Source organism: Diadema setosum, chromosome 1 (assembly GCF_964275005.1).
Source record: "Diadema setosum chromosome 1, eeDiaSeto1, whole genome shotgun sequence".
In the NCBI taxonomy this organism is placed as follows: domain Eukaryota; kingdom Metazoa; phylum Echinodermata; class Echinoidea; order Diadematoida; family Diadematidae; genus Diadema; species Diadema setosum.
This window is the reverse complement of record NC_092685.1, coordinates 10,208,722-10,225,356: the sequence shown is the minus strand read 5'-3', so window position 1 is coordinate 10,225,356 and position 16,635 is coordinate 10,208,722. Positions and strand designations below refer to the sequence as shown.

Below are 16,635 nucleotides of genomic sequence, written 5' to 3'. Positions count from 1 at the left end.
CCCCGACTGAAGATCGATCCGAGGGCTAGCTAAATACATTGTACTTTGGGGTCGGGTCAGGTGCGGAATACGTACGGAATACACACAAATGCACACGGTGATTGTGTTTGCGTGGCCTCTTGCCTGGCAATGTATGAGGAGCGAAAAGGACATTTATTTAGCGAAGTCTCTACTCAGACCAGCATTCCCATTTGATCTCTTTCGTCTTGTAAGATAATTTTATCCAAAATCCTCGAATTAATATTGCGTTGAACGCTCTTTTATCGCATTGCTGTATGACTTTAAAAAAATATTAACATAGTAACCTGCATTTTTTCTTGTTTTTTATTCGTGTAACCGTAGAAAACTCCCGGTGTAAGTTAATTACACTTTGCAATTCTTCCTCTGATTAGGTGCTCCCTTCATCAATCTCATAAATTCTTTCACTAAACAACTGGGTTTTCTTTTTTCTTTGAAGAAAACCATTGACAATAAATGCAAACCAATCTCTATTCCCTAGATAATTTAATGGCTATCCAAAAGTTCCTATAAGGCTATGCGCCTATGATATCACCCAGGCTAGTCCTTGACACATGAAGGATAGATGGATAATAACAACACACAAAAGACATATGTTTTATCATAATACTATTTTATTTCCATCGATAGGGCCTATGTGGGTCTGTGTAATTGATGCCGATATGTCTTCTTCTACTTTTATCTTCCAGTTCGTGTCAAGAGCGGATCTAATCGATACAGTGTATTGAAAATAACTGTCCTAGCGGTCTGCAGTTGTAAGACTACCAGTACTGTACTCGTATTCAGAAGCCAAACCAGAAATAGCTATGGCACGCCAAATGTGCACTCAAACGAAACAAAGCAAAACACAAAAATACTTCAATGAAAACATTGAAAGAGAAAACTCACTTAACTAGTTTATATAAGTTATAAATTTGAAGAATAAAGAGTACAGTAATGCTAAGCAAGCAAAACCATAACATTTTGATCAAAATCATACTCAAAGATCAGTAGAACCAAAAAAATAATAATTTTACGTGTACTCATGACTTGAGCGTTGATACTGGGTACATCACTTGAACTGGGCTGATAGAAAACTGGCCCTCTCTCTCTCTCTCTCTCTCAGACACACACACACACACATACACACACACACACACACACACACACACACACACACACACACACACACACACACACACACAAACTGAAACTGACTACACACGGCTATTGTGTTGTACAGGTGTTTGTTACATCACAATCACTAGCCATCGGATGACATACTCTTTCTTCTTTTTTGCACACAAGCACTAATTGAACCAAAATTCTCGATCCTATGATCAAGAAGTTTGGCTGCCAGTTTGAACGGACCACTAAACTTTTTAAACGTCTCAATCTTTGCCAGTCTGACCACGCAGACTTCGCATCTTATACTTCTTGATCACTTCGCATCTTATACTTCTCGATCTTTTGCCATATCTTCTTTCAGTTTCAAGAAAAACTATGTCATTGATAAATTCTGTCACAGAAATTGAGCAGTAATCAAGTCACTTGACCTAAATAACAGTTGTGAATTACCTTATAGCAGCCTGTGTATATTTTAAATAACTCTCTAGATTTATCCCCAAACTCAATATGCTAAACTCTGTAAGTGACTCTATTCTTTACATTAAAAGACTAAACCCATGCATTAAAGTGTCTCTCTCTCTCTCCCTAGTTCACCGTTATTGCACATACTCCTCTCTCATCCAACTCAAATCTAAATATTTTATCTTCTACATATTTATAACATAATACACCACTACACAATTTCCACAAATGAATTAGTACACAAGACTGATAAAAAGACATGACTACAGCCTCTGTGATCATAAGCAGAAGAGAAATCACATTCAATTTATTGTGTTTCCTAAATAGGAAACATGCAGCTATACTCTTGCAATCATTAAAATGGTGTGTGCTGTTTACCAATAACACGCAACATAATCCTATACACCTTTACTGTATAGCACATGGTGAAAACAAGCAATACATATCAGTGGGGGATAATAAGTATATCACATAGTAATGCAACCTACAGTGAAAATAAGGAACTGAACTAAACAATTAACCTACACTTTAATCATATTACTCGGCCTCATGTCATAGTTTTTCCCCATCATATTAGTGATCCTGTAATTAACCCTCAAGTCCAGGGGGAGGGGGGTAATACATTTTCATAAATCAGAGGGTGTCCTTCAACCAAAGAAAACATTATGACCAAACTAAGGCCTTAATGAAAGACCTTTTTGTTTTGTTAATTTCAATTACCCCAAGAAATACTATAGCACTGAATGATGAAATTGAAATAAAAAGACACATCATGCAGCACCAAACCAGATATGTTTTGGGTTTGTCTGTTTTTTCTGGGACTTGATGGAATATTCAATAAGAACTTTTGCCCATTTTGGGAGTAAGACATGTTGATGCGCATACAAGAATACTCTTTGACCCACAGAATAAGAGGGGTGCTATACAGGTGGTACTTCTTTATTGTTTCATAACAACAGCCAGCACTCGGTTGTTCCCTACATTTCAAATACACACAAAAAACATAATTGATAGCTATGCTGCTCCAAATAGTGAGCATAAAAGTTTACATTTTCAAGTTTAAAAGAATGACTTGATGACATCTTAATTCTAAAAAGTAGTATCTCAGATATTTATACACTTCAAGTGATGTTAAACAAGACATGAGTAATGTGACAAATTGTATAAGTTAAATTAAGGCAGGGGGCTGAGATGTTTCTAACAAAGCATAATACATGGTGTTACCCTTTCCAAAGATCATAAATAAGATAAAAATCAGCAGTTTAACTAAAATGCACCATTCCAGACTTTGTGTGAAGTAAAGAGGAGACAAACACTCAACATTTCACTTTAAAACATTATGGATGTAAGTTGAACTTGTGCATTTAAGCTTCCTGAATATACCCTACATGAACAGTATACTTCATGTTATAGTCCGAAATGACAGAGAAAAACATTTTTATACAATTTTCATGATATTGTACTGTATAAAATGTATATTGGATAATAGACTTTGAAACTGAATTCTCTCAACAGTTCATATCAGCTTGTAACTTTAATATGCCATAGAAACGTTAATACAGAATGTGCATGTGCTGCCGAACCTCACATCGGAGAATTGACACTCATGAAGGCGTTCATCAAATCTTAATCTGTGAAAATAGCAAAACACAAGACATTTGATTCCTTTATGAACAACTTTTGAGGATTAAACTTCTTTAAAAAAAAAAATCTAGTACCTTGGTCAACAAACTTTTAGAAATCCATGTTGGTAATTCAAGCATGTATCGGTTCTGTATGTGCCTGTGTTTCTCTTATTTTGCTATACATTTAACATGAATTGTCAATCAAACATTCAAAAGAAACCTAGAGTTGGTTTAAAGATTCCCCCCCCCAAAAAAAAAAAAAAAAACTACCTGTATGACATAGGAGTTACTACTCTACTTGAGTCTTGCAAACACATATAAAGTGTAAGAAACTGGAAAATGATAAGCATCTCGACATAAAAGACAAAGAAGAATTGAAAAGTATATCTACAACCATATTTTTGCTTTCTTACGTCAAAGTGACAACATATATTGCAGTGCATATCACAATAAGATAAAACGCTTATTGCATGACAGATTATGAGACCATAAGCTCTCCCAATGAAAACATAGTTATGAATAAACACAAATATACTTCACTCTTTGCACATGGGGGGGGGGGGGAATGAAGGTGTTCATGAGTTCAAATGGTGTGCAGTTACTTTCTTACTACTAAAAAGTCAGATCAACTTAATAAGGACAGGCAAACCACCACTATCTTACTTCTGAAAAATACACACATTAACATCACATGAAACCACCATTGACCAGATATATTTGCAGATACAATGTATCATATACATACTATACATAACATTAGCTTAAAGAGAAAAAAAAAGATGAAAAATAATGGACATACCTTACAAATCACAAGAGACAATAAAACTCTACTCACAAGTTTCTCTCTCAGGTAAACAAAACTATTTCAATCCTTTTCATTCCATTTTTTTTTTCAGTCTGTGTATGCACTCTGCACTGAGTACAATATGCACTCTTAAAACAAAATGCAGGATTACATCCATACAGACATCTGTTCTTTCTAGTACAAAAATACTGCAAAGATGTTTATCTGCCAGAAATATTCTCCCTTGAGCTAGAGAAATGAGGTTTGTAGGGCTTTCATCAACACAAACATACAAAGTTATGAAAGGCACATGTGACATTATTTGAATGCATTAAATATACAACAGCAATAAACGTATATCTCTGTCAAATCCACGATATTTAAAAAGATAAAAGTTGTCTTAATACCATAGTGGCATGCTACTTTGCATTACAGTAAATATCATCTACACACAAAGTGACGCTTAAACTGAAACATCTAGAACATCTTCACTAAAAAACAAAACAAAAACAAGGCAGGATTGTGTACAGTGTATTTCAAAGTCATATACATGTTGGAAATTCACTATAATATTGATATAGAAGAAAATAGAGGAAACACTCACGAAATATTCCTTCTTTATATGCTATAATATATCCTGAACAACTGCATGCTATACTGTCAATTCGTCGTGCGCATGGCAGATTGTCGTTAGCGCGCTTCCGTGCGCATGGCAGATTGTTGTTAGAGCACTTCCGTGCGCATGGCAGAATGTTGTTAACCCTATGCGCGCTCCCACACCCTAACGACAATCTGCCATGCGCACTCCCACACTGTAACGACAATCTGCCAGGCGCAGGGAAGCGCGCTAACGACAATCTGCCATGCGCACGACGAATTGATGCATTAAAATATTCCCTTATCAGATCCCACCATAATTCAGTCTTTTGACTGTAAGTACAATTTTGTCAATTGTAGGGTTCTTCCACATGTGAATTTATATACAGAATGTCTTAAATCTCTCAATGACCACATCTGTAAGTTTCTGTGAGGGTTTACACTTCTCTTTGTAAAACATCACTCTAAAAGTAATGAAAAAAAAAACCCTACAAATTACATTCTATGCAAGTAACTGATCATCACGTTGGCAGAACGCATCATTCAATTACAAGTGGCCATGACAAGGTGCCAATAATACAGTAATTGACTGAGCTTGTGCCAGCACAGTCACTCACATTCAAAAAGATTATGCATTACTGCCCACATTTTCCATTGCAAATAGCATTTGATTTTCATTATCTCATGCCCTTGTCACGCACACACAGACACAGACTCACACACACAGAACAAGAAAAGTTATATGAGAAATCAAGTTCACAATGAACTGACAGCAGCCCTCTGAAAATAGCAGGATGTGGTCATCTCTTCATCTGTTTTGCAAATCTAAAACTTATGAAAGTCAGAGCTGTCATGAGTAGGAAACAAAATCAAACAAACAAAAAGGAATGCATTTACAGACATCTATAGAATTTTGTGTGTGAAATCAATTCTGCTCTCTTGTGAACACAAGTGTATGTATCATCACCACACATAAAATAACTATGACTACGACGGTGATAAAAACATACATATTCTCAGATATGATCACAAACATTCCGAGGATCTAGTGATCTACCTGAAGTATACTGAGCACATAGTACAGACATGTGATTGCATTCACCTTTATTGCCTCAAAATACATTGAATAAGTCACATCAGACCAAAGTCAATGAGCAGAAACTCAAGACTGGGAGTCCGGAAGACCGACGGGCAAGAGGAACAGCATCACGTGACGTGCTTGTAAGATACTTCATACACCATATATTTTGTGGGGGTTTTATCTTAATGAATTTTGTGACTCGGGTGCTACACATGAATTTATGAACATGTGAAAATATTAACTCTGATCCCTACATGAATGTGATGCGCACCTGTGTTATGCAGTAAACAGTACATGAACAGCAGTGAAGTGCTCGTAAGATACTTCATAAGCCATATATTTTGTGGGGGTTTTATTTTAATGAATTTTGTGACTTGGGTGCTATACATAATTTATGAACATGAAAAAATATTAACTCTGATCCCTACATGAATGCAATGCGCACCTGTACATGTCCTCATATGGAGTAAATACGTGTAACAAGGTGTAATATAACAACACTCCATGATTGTGAACTTACTGTATACGCCATATACGCCATATATTTCGCGAGTCTAAATTTTCGCGAATCGGGAATTCCTGACGATTTCGCGAGTGGTTAAATTTGCGATCGTGGAGTCTTGCACCGAACAGAGAAACGCACATGCGCACGTCACATTCACATCGCGATCAGAGTCAATATTTCTGCGTGTCTTTAATTTCGCGAATAGCACCTGATTCACGAAATACTCGAAAATAAAAACCTCGCGAAATATTCGGTGTATACAGTAACCACTCTTGAAATTATGGGGAACTTAACCACCCTTGAAATTATCAGGAAGTCCCAATTCGAAAAAAAAAACACCAAAAATCTTGCTAAACATATGGTATATATACAGGAGGATACTGTATAAGCTGTTTTTGCAAGATGTTGTTTTCACAAATTGACACCGTGGCCATTGTAAGTGCACTATAACCCCAGCGCACGGTTACATTTTCGCTTGTTGTTATATTTGTGATGCAATGGTGATAAAATCCTTTGTGAAATTTGCAAAAATAAAACTGTCATGAAAATTAAAACTGTTGCAAAAAATAACAGCTTTTACAGTATGCAGCAACAGAGTGCATGCTTCAGCTAGATATTTCTTGCTTGTGAGGCAAACTCTTCCATGACATATTTGAACAATTTGACTACAAGACCATGGCTCATGATGCAGGTTTTTCTGCTCGAGCACGTATCTCAGTCTCTTAATATTTATGTCACAAAAGGTATTAAAAAATAAAATATATGTGTGTGTGCCATTGACTGGTCAAGCGTATATGCACTTTTTTTTAGAAGTATAGTAACACAGCAGGGGGGGGGGGGGAAGACTGCAATATCCATGACTTTGTCAATAAGCAGCTTTGAGATAAAAATCATATTTGTCTGTATATAAAGCTTAAAAGATGAAATATCTCATGTAATTCACCCCTGCCTACTCCAAAATAGGACATGCTAATATTTTGACTTTGAGGCAACAAATTAAATTTCATCCTTATTACTTTTTGATATCTTTCCTCATCATCTCAATTCAGAAGGGAAGTATTTGCACAAAACCCAACACTGTACACTTACTGAGTTGCAAAATAACAAGTGATATTCATATACAGTAATACTCGATGTGTGCCACAAATCTCACAGGGTGCATCTGCACACCAGCAAACAAGCAAAATTGGTGAATATATACACTGCAGAACTTTCATGCAAGTTTCAAGCAATGCTTCATTTCATTTCTTGTCACCAGCCACTGTATACCCATTACATGAGCATTTTGTGACATTGATTACAATGGCTAAGCACTGCTCATTTAATTGGCTTTTAACAGAAATTGCATCACATAAGTTGCCATGGCAGTAACTAGCCTCATCAATCAATTTTATTACGGCTAATGCTACCACAATCACATTTACTGTAAGTGAAAGGTGCTTGCAAATTTGTGAAGAAGAAGAAAAAAAAAAAAAACTTCACAAAATTAAGCCCACGACTCACTTTGCTCATAACTTTCTAGCCTATCTTTGTGCATTTCCTCAGCAAAGGAAAAGGTTTACAATGAATGGCAAAATTTGTGTGAAACTATATGCAACTGTGAATTCCATCTAATTATGGATCTTGGTAATTAAATTCTGTTCATTGGGAAATTAAATTCTGTTCATTATCAAAAATAGAATTATAAGTATCATTTTTTTCCCCCATTTTATACAGTAACATTACAGTGAAAGTGTGTGCACTTCCCTTGCATTCCCTCATATGCTTCCAGGAACGATGTACTGTAAAAGTGGACATTTTTGTGTGACTAATTTTTTGCACTCGGCCCGGTAAGAAGAGTTTCGAGTGTTTTCAATTCCGCGGAATCAAGACAGTAAGTACTGGAACATATGGCAAGCAAAAATATACATGTGCTTTCATTTTCATGCTAGTTTCTGGTTGCGCGAAATGCAAGAAAATTTCAACACCGCAAAAATTTCCACTTTTACAGTATACTCAGACAGCATGTAATACAGTGTAGCCTCATATCAAATATATTTTGACAGATAATCACTGTGGAATGCTTGTATGATTTAGTCTTGCGACTACTTTCTATAGTTTTCTATAGTTTACTCCAAACAGGCTATCACTGACTTCAAACTAACTTTGAGGGTAAGTGCAACATAAAAATAAATAAGTTGACTAAAACATTGTACCACCAGATGCCAGGAATTCATGTTCCCAATTTATAAGACAAATAATGCACTTTGCACAATTACCAACAGACATGCACAGAAACAAGCCCTACCTTGTAACGTCACTAGTTTGTACACTCCATCTGACTTCATGTGTACGAGATAGTTTCATAGAATGCCTCATGCTGCTGACTCCCTGTAAAAATCCTAATGAAATGGACTATTTGTGCACTATAAATGCCATAATACTTCAAATACACCATGTGAGATTTCCATCATCAGATGTGTGACGAAAGAGTAATTTAATAGTTAAAGTTGACACTGATAAATAGTCATATGAAACTTGAATAAGATAAAATGACAACAAAAATAAATGACCTGCAATGGTTCTGGCAAGAAAATTTTGACTGGTTCCTACACCTTGAATTATGAATAAGAAACAAGAGATAACAGCATTTTGCAGTAAATGTTGAAGAATACTTGTACCTTTACCCTGAAAATTCAAGTTGATGAGAAAAGAGCACAATCTACTCTCCTAAAATACTATAAAACTAAAACATTTTGAGCAAACACTGTTCACCTTGACATAGTTTGGAGTGTGCTAGTCACAGATAGATACAGTGTGTATATGTAATGAGCTACTTATTACTGCATGACATAACACACAGAATGATTGAAGGTGCAGTGTTCCACACATAAATGTGGACAAAATTGAAATTAAACTTTTAATGCTTCTCAAAGAACCTGGATAAATATGTGTATAAGACAATACTGTACATAAAAATAGCAACAAAAAAAAAAGAAGAAAAGAATAAAAACATAAATAAATAAATGATGGCAGAGGCAAGAAATAATTCCAACTCATTATCTTTTTTTTTCTTTTGGAAAGAAAACAAATCTCCATTTGATCACAATTTAAATATACTTCACATTCACATGGTGACATTCAGAAAATTTAAGAAAAAATGCATGAAACAGATTTGTCTCCTATTAACTAAACATAGTAGGTGTTTTCTGAAGACAAATGAAACACATGCAGCACACAGTGTAACATGCAAATTCTCAATCCAGTGGAACATTCCATACAAGATTATAATGAGTTTGCGTAGACAATCTTTTAGTCATGTCATTTTCATCTATATTCAATTTATCATTCCCCCTGATTCTGACCACAGCATGAAAAAGGAATTGTGTGTTCATAACCATTCACTGCAACAAAGGGAATCAATATTGTTTTCTTTCAATTCTAGAGGAATATCGGTTTATGCATGTAGAAGCCATGTGTGCAACGTTATACAAGTGATATTGAAAGGGGAAAAGACAGCTATCATGATGGTTATTGCGTACCGTGGTAGGTATATCTACATTCAATGATTAAATTTTTTCTTTTATTTGCATTCAAAGTTTCAGTAACCTGTTACTTTTAAATAACTAAGTGCAATCAGATAGTTTTTCTCTTCTCAAAACATAACAAAACCAGCATGACTGCACTTTTGTGATACCGCATTAACGTTTCCCATGAAAGAGATTTATGTTCACTGCCATCCAGCAAATTACTTTATAAATGAGGGAATAAAACATTGCAAATTAGATATAATCTACTGTATGGCACGGAACGCTGTAGGGTAATTTCAGTTTTATGCGTCTTTCTCGGAAAAATTATTTGCACCTTTCTTTTCTGCAAGTACATGCATATAATTTCTATGCTATAATTAAGTCAGTGATCTGATATAATCACAAATGACTTGAAAATCATATCAACTATTCAGCAGAGAGCTGATCATTACGTAATAACAAATCTCATTCACTGGCCTGCGAGGGCACACATCCTCCTCAAATTATAGACTACATAGTATGTCTTGCAAAGCCAATCAAATATTCCACGCTCAATATGAGCATTTGGCAAGTTGGGCATATACCTGGCTGAGACTAATGTTTCAGTACACCATTTGCCAGTTGAAGTAATGCCAGTCTCTACTGTGGTAATTACTTCTTCTACCTTGCTTCACATACCATTTCATGACCATTTCCTAACTCACTGCCCCGTACATAAACCAGTCATAAAATATTGCTTTGTGAATATCTCCTCAGAAGTACCATCATGCACCTAATAAATGTGTTCTTTTGTACAAAGCTGATGATGTGAAGATGTGGTATTGCTGTGCAACTTCAAAGTGGGAGAAATATATGTGCATTCCGCACAGTTTCCCTGTGACTTTTTACTCACAAGGCGGCAAAGGCAAAGTTACATCTGCAGTTCAGCATAGCCTTGACCAGGGTCCAGGTGTCGGTGAATGGATCATACCGCTCCACACGGTCCAGGTACGCTGCCCCTGAGTGCCCTCCAGCTGCATAGATGTGGCCCCCCATGACAGTGACACCCAGACCTGGTCAAAAGAGTATTGGTGTAAATTGAAGTACATATTCATTCAAATGCCATGATGATTCTTGAACAGAATGGATGGGAAAAAACAAAAAAAAAATGCACATAAAACTGCAAGAATTTGTACACCTTTATTGCCTTTGCACATACTGGGATAATGAACACACCACAAAACCTATTTTTTCCTTTGCTATCAGAGCTGAAAAAAATAAATGATTAAAGTGTCAATTTTACAGGTGCATCACAATCAGTGCAAATCACATGGAATTTGATGTGACACACAATTACTGTTTACAAATAATCCCATTTCAACAAACTATCATGGTGGCCTTTGGTGACTGAATATCATTTGCAAAGCTTTAAGCTTACACTAGACTATGGATTTACGGAGAAGGAATGAAATCATTTGCTACAGTCTTGTGTATTTGTTGAGAGCTTTGACTTCTCAACCTCAGCTGCACTGAAACAAATCACAATCAATCTTACAGTGATTTGCAAATAAGGATTTTAAAGACTGACAATCTCACTTGATAAAGTTCTCCATGCAACACTAGGTCATAATCATAATGCCTTTATTTCTATAATTTCTCAGACTCACAGCATTTCAAAATTACATCATCTTTTCAAAAATAAAAATATCAAAAAAGTTAACATAGCTGATTAACACAAACAAAATAAGATAAGCGTAAAATTTGTTTCATGTTGTTCACCTTCTGAAGAAATATTATCAGCATCTTAACCTGTTGAGAATGGGCTGATTTGGCTACAACACGCATTTCCCATAGACAACTGCCCGAGTATACTCGAGACACGTCCTCAACAGGTTAAAGGCCCAGTAGCGTGGGGAAACATTGGTGGTCTGATTGAATTGATCTTCATTTGCTGTCCACCGGGGTACATTAGAAAGCCACGAATAGCACCCATAAGCCACATGTCAGCAAATATGTGCATCGAGGTGTATGCTCATCAGTAAGGTAAACTCCAGTTGAGATTTTTTGGTTGTGTGTGTACTTACACAGAGATCATTCATAAAGCTGTGCACTATACACAATTTATTACCGGGACTTTCAAAATATTTCTGAGCTGGGCCAGCCTTCCAAATCCATGGCATCTCCATGCTACTGGGTCTTTAACAGATGTAGCAAGGCAGAGATGACTTGCCACAGAGGGCCACTACCTTTGAATGGATCCCTCTCTAACAAAGGTCACCATCTATATTTACCTGTCCTAGGTATTCCCATGGGTGACATGCTCTTCCAGCTGTTCTGATGAGGGTCATAGCGTTCCACACTGCTGAGGTACTGCTCCCCGTTGTGGCCACCAACAATGTAGATAAATCCGTGCAGCACAGCGACCCCAAAGTTGATGCGCCTGTCATTCAGAGGTGCTGCTTTCTCCCATGCGTCCTTGTCTGGGTCGTACCGCTCCATGCTATTCAGCAAAATGCAAGATCACAATACAATTGAGGCAATGGTCAGGAAAGTTTACCAACTTGTTTACAGCTGATATGCCTCTACAATGTATATTGCCATATTGCTCAACAAACCCTAGCAGCTCAAAGCATGTGAAGTGCTACACCTTATCCTCACACTGCCCATAGATGCATTTCACTGCTCTGTACTACACTGCCACAAGCACTGTTGCAATCATGTGACATATTTTCTAGTTCATGGCATCAAAAGTGAAATTTCAGACCTTCAAATCAAACTCCAACAATCCAATCCAACAACCTTTGACGTGTTCTGCCCAAAGTCTAATTACTGATTCGAGCTGTAACACTCAACTATGGGACACTTCAAACTGATTTTGATTCCACAACAAATTGAGAGAAATCAAGACTGTACATCTACGCCACTTGATACTAAATTAGATTTACTATCCCTGGCTGATCACTCCTATGAGTAAGTGGGGAATGCCAAGTGCAAACCATAAATTTTCAAAACCAATCTTTTTCTCACTTTTATCAGCCATGCACATCAAAAAGACAAACCTGCTTAGGTAGTTAGGGCCATATCCCCCGATGGCATAGATCTTGCCATCCACGACAGCTGTAGTGAAAATACTCCTGGAGTCAAGCATGGGCGTGGCATCCCGCCACTGGTTACTCTTAGGGCAGTAATACTCTACACTCTTCATGTAAGATTCCCCATTGTAACCACCGAGGGCATAGATCCTGCCATCAAGCACTGCGACGCCATGGTTACTGCGGCACATGTTCATGCTGGCAACAGTGCTCCAGGCATTGGTCGCCGGCTGCCACCGCTCCACGCCATTATCATAGCAGCGGTAGGAGTTTCCATTGCGTAGCTGGCATCGCACACCCCCAATGACATAAAGGTTCTGATTGACGACTGCTGCTGCGCACTCTTGTCGTCTGCAGCTGAGGGATGCAACCTCCCTCCATGTATCTGTCTCTGCTTGGTAGACTTCCACACTGATGGAATAAATTGTCAAAAATCATCATACAGAGTCAAATGCTTCCAGTATTTAAGTAGTCAAGTATTCTCCAAACAGCCAAGATTTTCATATTTTACAGTACACATATCTTTGTTAAATACATCACAAAAGTACACAAAAAGTCACACCTATGGCTGACGTTCCAGCACAAGTGAAGATAAGGGTTTCGGGTCTGAGGATCCATTTCTAGATTTCATTCTTTTCTGAAAAGCAACCATTCTTTAACTCATATCTGAAGCTTGGATGCTCCTTCATTTCCCACTCATGTGGTCCAGAAGTTATCCAAAGCATGCATAAAAAATTACATAAACATGGCAACATTGTGCCATTGATTACTTTGAAATAGTTGTGACAACATGCTTTTGATACACATGTATGCCATACACATGTGCCATATACTGTATACATAACTTATTATCCCTTGACAGCAATCCTTCATCCAGTGGTTTTAAATCCATGTTTTGTCCCACAATATGGAGTGAATCACTGTGCTTCCACAGATGAAATGTCAAGGCTATTTTCCTCAGAAAAAAAAAAAAAAAAAATCTAGAGTTAAGTTTCCTATCTCTGCTTTAAGTGGGTTGAGAAGTAATTGATTTTGACAATAATGGAATCATGTAGTTATCTAGACAAGGTGTCATCACTGCGTGAATCTACATTGTACGTAGTTCCTGCAAATTTTACATCCCTATTGCACAGATATTGGGTATGGCTTATCAATTAAATCATATTTCTGTGCTCAAATAGAATATTTTCATCTCCATTGGAGACTTCTTTTCTCACCAATTGTATAATAATAAATGCTACAGGCTTTAGCGGAGCACAAAACACAGTAATCACTTCGAATACCTGCAGCAGACAACATGAATCAGGGCTTTGATAAAACAATCTTTGAAATTCAAATCAAATATTCATTAAGTAAACAGTTTAGTATGAGCACGCCACCATACCTGTCAAGTGTTGCAAAGAGACCATTCTTTCCTCCAACAGCACACAACATGGAAATCTCTCCCCTCTTTTTCAGTCGATTCTTGATCTTCCTCGCAACAGACAGCCTGTCCTCGGCATTCAGGTGATACTGCAGTGCCTTGTTGACCTGTGAAAGCATGCAGGATCATCATTTAAATTTACTGTCTGTGTTCCTTTTTAATTCTTATTCAAGGGACCTGTTTTATTTTTATACAGAGGTATGGTGTAGATTTCCTCATGTCCCCCCTCCCCCCCCCCCTTGACTACTCAGTCAAGTCCCACCACTTACCAAGTGTGTGTGTGTGTGTGTGTGTGTGTCTGCATCCATGTATAAGAAAACAAAGTTTAAGAGTAGTGTTGAGTGGTATGGCAAAATTAGTAGGATGACAATCATATAAGGAAGACTTTCTGAGATCTGCAATCATTGTAAACTGCAGTAAACATCATTCACACATCAGGTCTATAAAGGTACCGGTATCACTTTTACCACATTCCATTTTTTCCCCAGTTTATTGTGCTAAAGACAAGACAATAATAAAGGTGAGTTTTAAAATTGATTTTTGTGTGCCATCACAGCATTCAATGAAATCCATGCTACATCGATTCATAGGAACTACAAATTCTCAACTCACCTGCTCCTGGCAGAGCGAATTCTCTTTGATGAAGGTATGAGTCTCATACAGTCTTGTCAATGTCTTCAAGGTGAGTTGTGGCAAGCGGACGCACTGCAGGAGTTTCCCCAAATAGCACTGACGTCTGTTTGGGTCGTAATTTAGCCAGGTATCCAGAGCACTGAAAACAACCTCTTCTGACGACACATTCAGGTCATCTCGGGAGAGAATCTTGGTCAGTTCCTCAAAGTCCAGATGGCAGAATTCCTCACCCTGGCTGAGGTCCAAGAAATTGGCAGCAACAAACTTGTCAGCAATGGCCTGCAGATCCTGACAGGCATGGACTTCAGCAAAATGTGCAATACCAAGACAGTTTGTGGCATGTAGTTGAGCCTGCAGGAAATCGCAGCACAGCTTCTTCACAGACTGCATCTGAAAAAGATTTGCTGCTGGCAAGAGTGACTGGACATTGGCATGTGTCACTGCGATTTTTCCAGTGTAAGCAAAGTCCACCAGGGCATCTATTGCTGTCTTGTCAACGGACTTCAGATCAATCTCCTCCTTCTCGCTTTCACAGAGATTTCCTGTGAACATAGCCTTGAAGTATGGGCTACAACCTGAGAGCACAGCACGATGGACTTGGACTTTGTGGCCATCTACTCTGAGGGTAACATCACAAAGATGACCCTGCTGCTGCAGAAAATGCATTTCACGCAGAACCATCCGAGCATGCCCCGGTACCTCGCTGCACACAGCGCCGGAGCCGCAGGGCGAGGGGCAACTGGCCTGCGGTCCACTACGGTTGTCTACATCTCTGTTGCTGCTCTCCTGTTCACATCCTTGCTCACGACTCATATCCATGAAAGATCGGCAGCAGTTTCACTCTCTTAACAAAATCACGCTACATTTGTGAACAATCAACTAAATCATTGCATTCATCAAAAAGCAATACGCCATACAGAAGATGTGGTCACAGCCGGCAGTCTGAGCATAATTTTCATTCCATGCAGAACAGATTCCGGTATCCATGCCACCTATGGGTCTTACACTACGTCGACGGGAGTCTGGGTTTGTACTGTGTGTACACAACACAGCCTGTGTTATGATTGATTGTGTGCTACATTGCGCCCATTCGACATTCTGCGTGTGTATGCGATGAAGTAAATTTCTTTACATTGAGCCTGGCCGGATGCATCGTGTGTTTGCAGGTATCACATGGATGGTCACTTCCGAGTTCCGTTACACTAAACAAACACACAAACAAACAACGCGTCTGTTGACACCCAATATCACATAAAATGAGCGAGCAGAAAGGTTACATTTCATGTTTATCATCAGTCTAGCAGCAGAGTTGGAGGAATTATCTACTTCTAATTGAGAAAATGCAACACAAATTACTTAAAAGGCCTATATAGACACTGAGCTTTTCAGCTCAAAAGAACTACGTACTAGTAAAAGAAAGGAAAGAGAGAGAGAGAGAGAGAGAGAGAGAGAGACTAGAGAGAGAGAGGGAGAGATGAAAAGGGATGATGCTTCTGATAAACCTATAGGTCATGTCATTACTGTCCAAACAACCACAGCAACTCAGCCACGTGAAGTCAGCGCAGGTGTATGGAGTCAGCACAATGGACACCTGTGATGGGGGGGGGGGGGGGGCTGAGATTTAGATGGAGGAGTTGAGCAGTGGAAGATTGAAAATAAAACTTTTTTTCCTGCACCTTTCATTTAATCCACCTGATCATGTGGCATATTTTGAAATCGCTGAGTCGTACCAATACATAGGCGTATTCAGAAGAGAAAAAGAACAAATTACAATCGAAAACAAAAAACAAAATGCACACTCTACATGTAGGCATAGTCCA

The 16,635-nt window shown here is 38.0% G+C and overlaps 1 protein-coding gene across 1 annotated transcript; it reads right to left on the bottom strand.

Moving 5' to 3' along the window:
* Positions 1 to 10,171: 10,171 nt before the first annotated feature.
* On the bottom strand, positions 10,172 to 15,634 carry LOC140226688 (kelch-like protein 28). The gene is made up of 5 exons (XM_072307131.1): positions 14,795 to 15,634; positions 14,144 to 14,289; positions 12,727 to 13,170; positions 11,959 to 12,167; positions 10,172 to 10,740 (listed from the first exon to the last, which is right to left on the bottom strand). The coding sequence occupies exons 1-5, from the start codon at positions 15,632 to 15,634 to the stop codon at positions 10,577 to 10,579; spliced, it is 1,803 nt and encodes a 600-aa protein (XP_072163232.1). The 3' UTR covers positions 10,172 to 10,576.
* Positions 15,635 to 16,635: the final 1,001 nt, after the last annotated feature.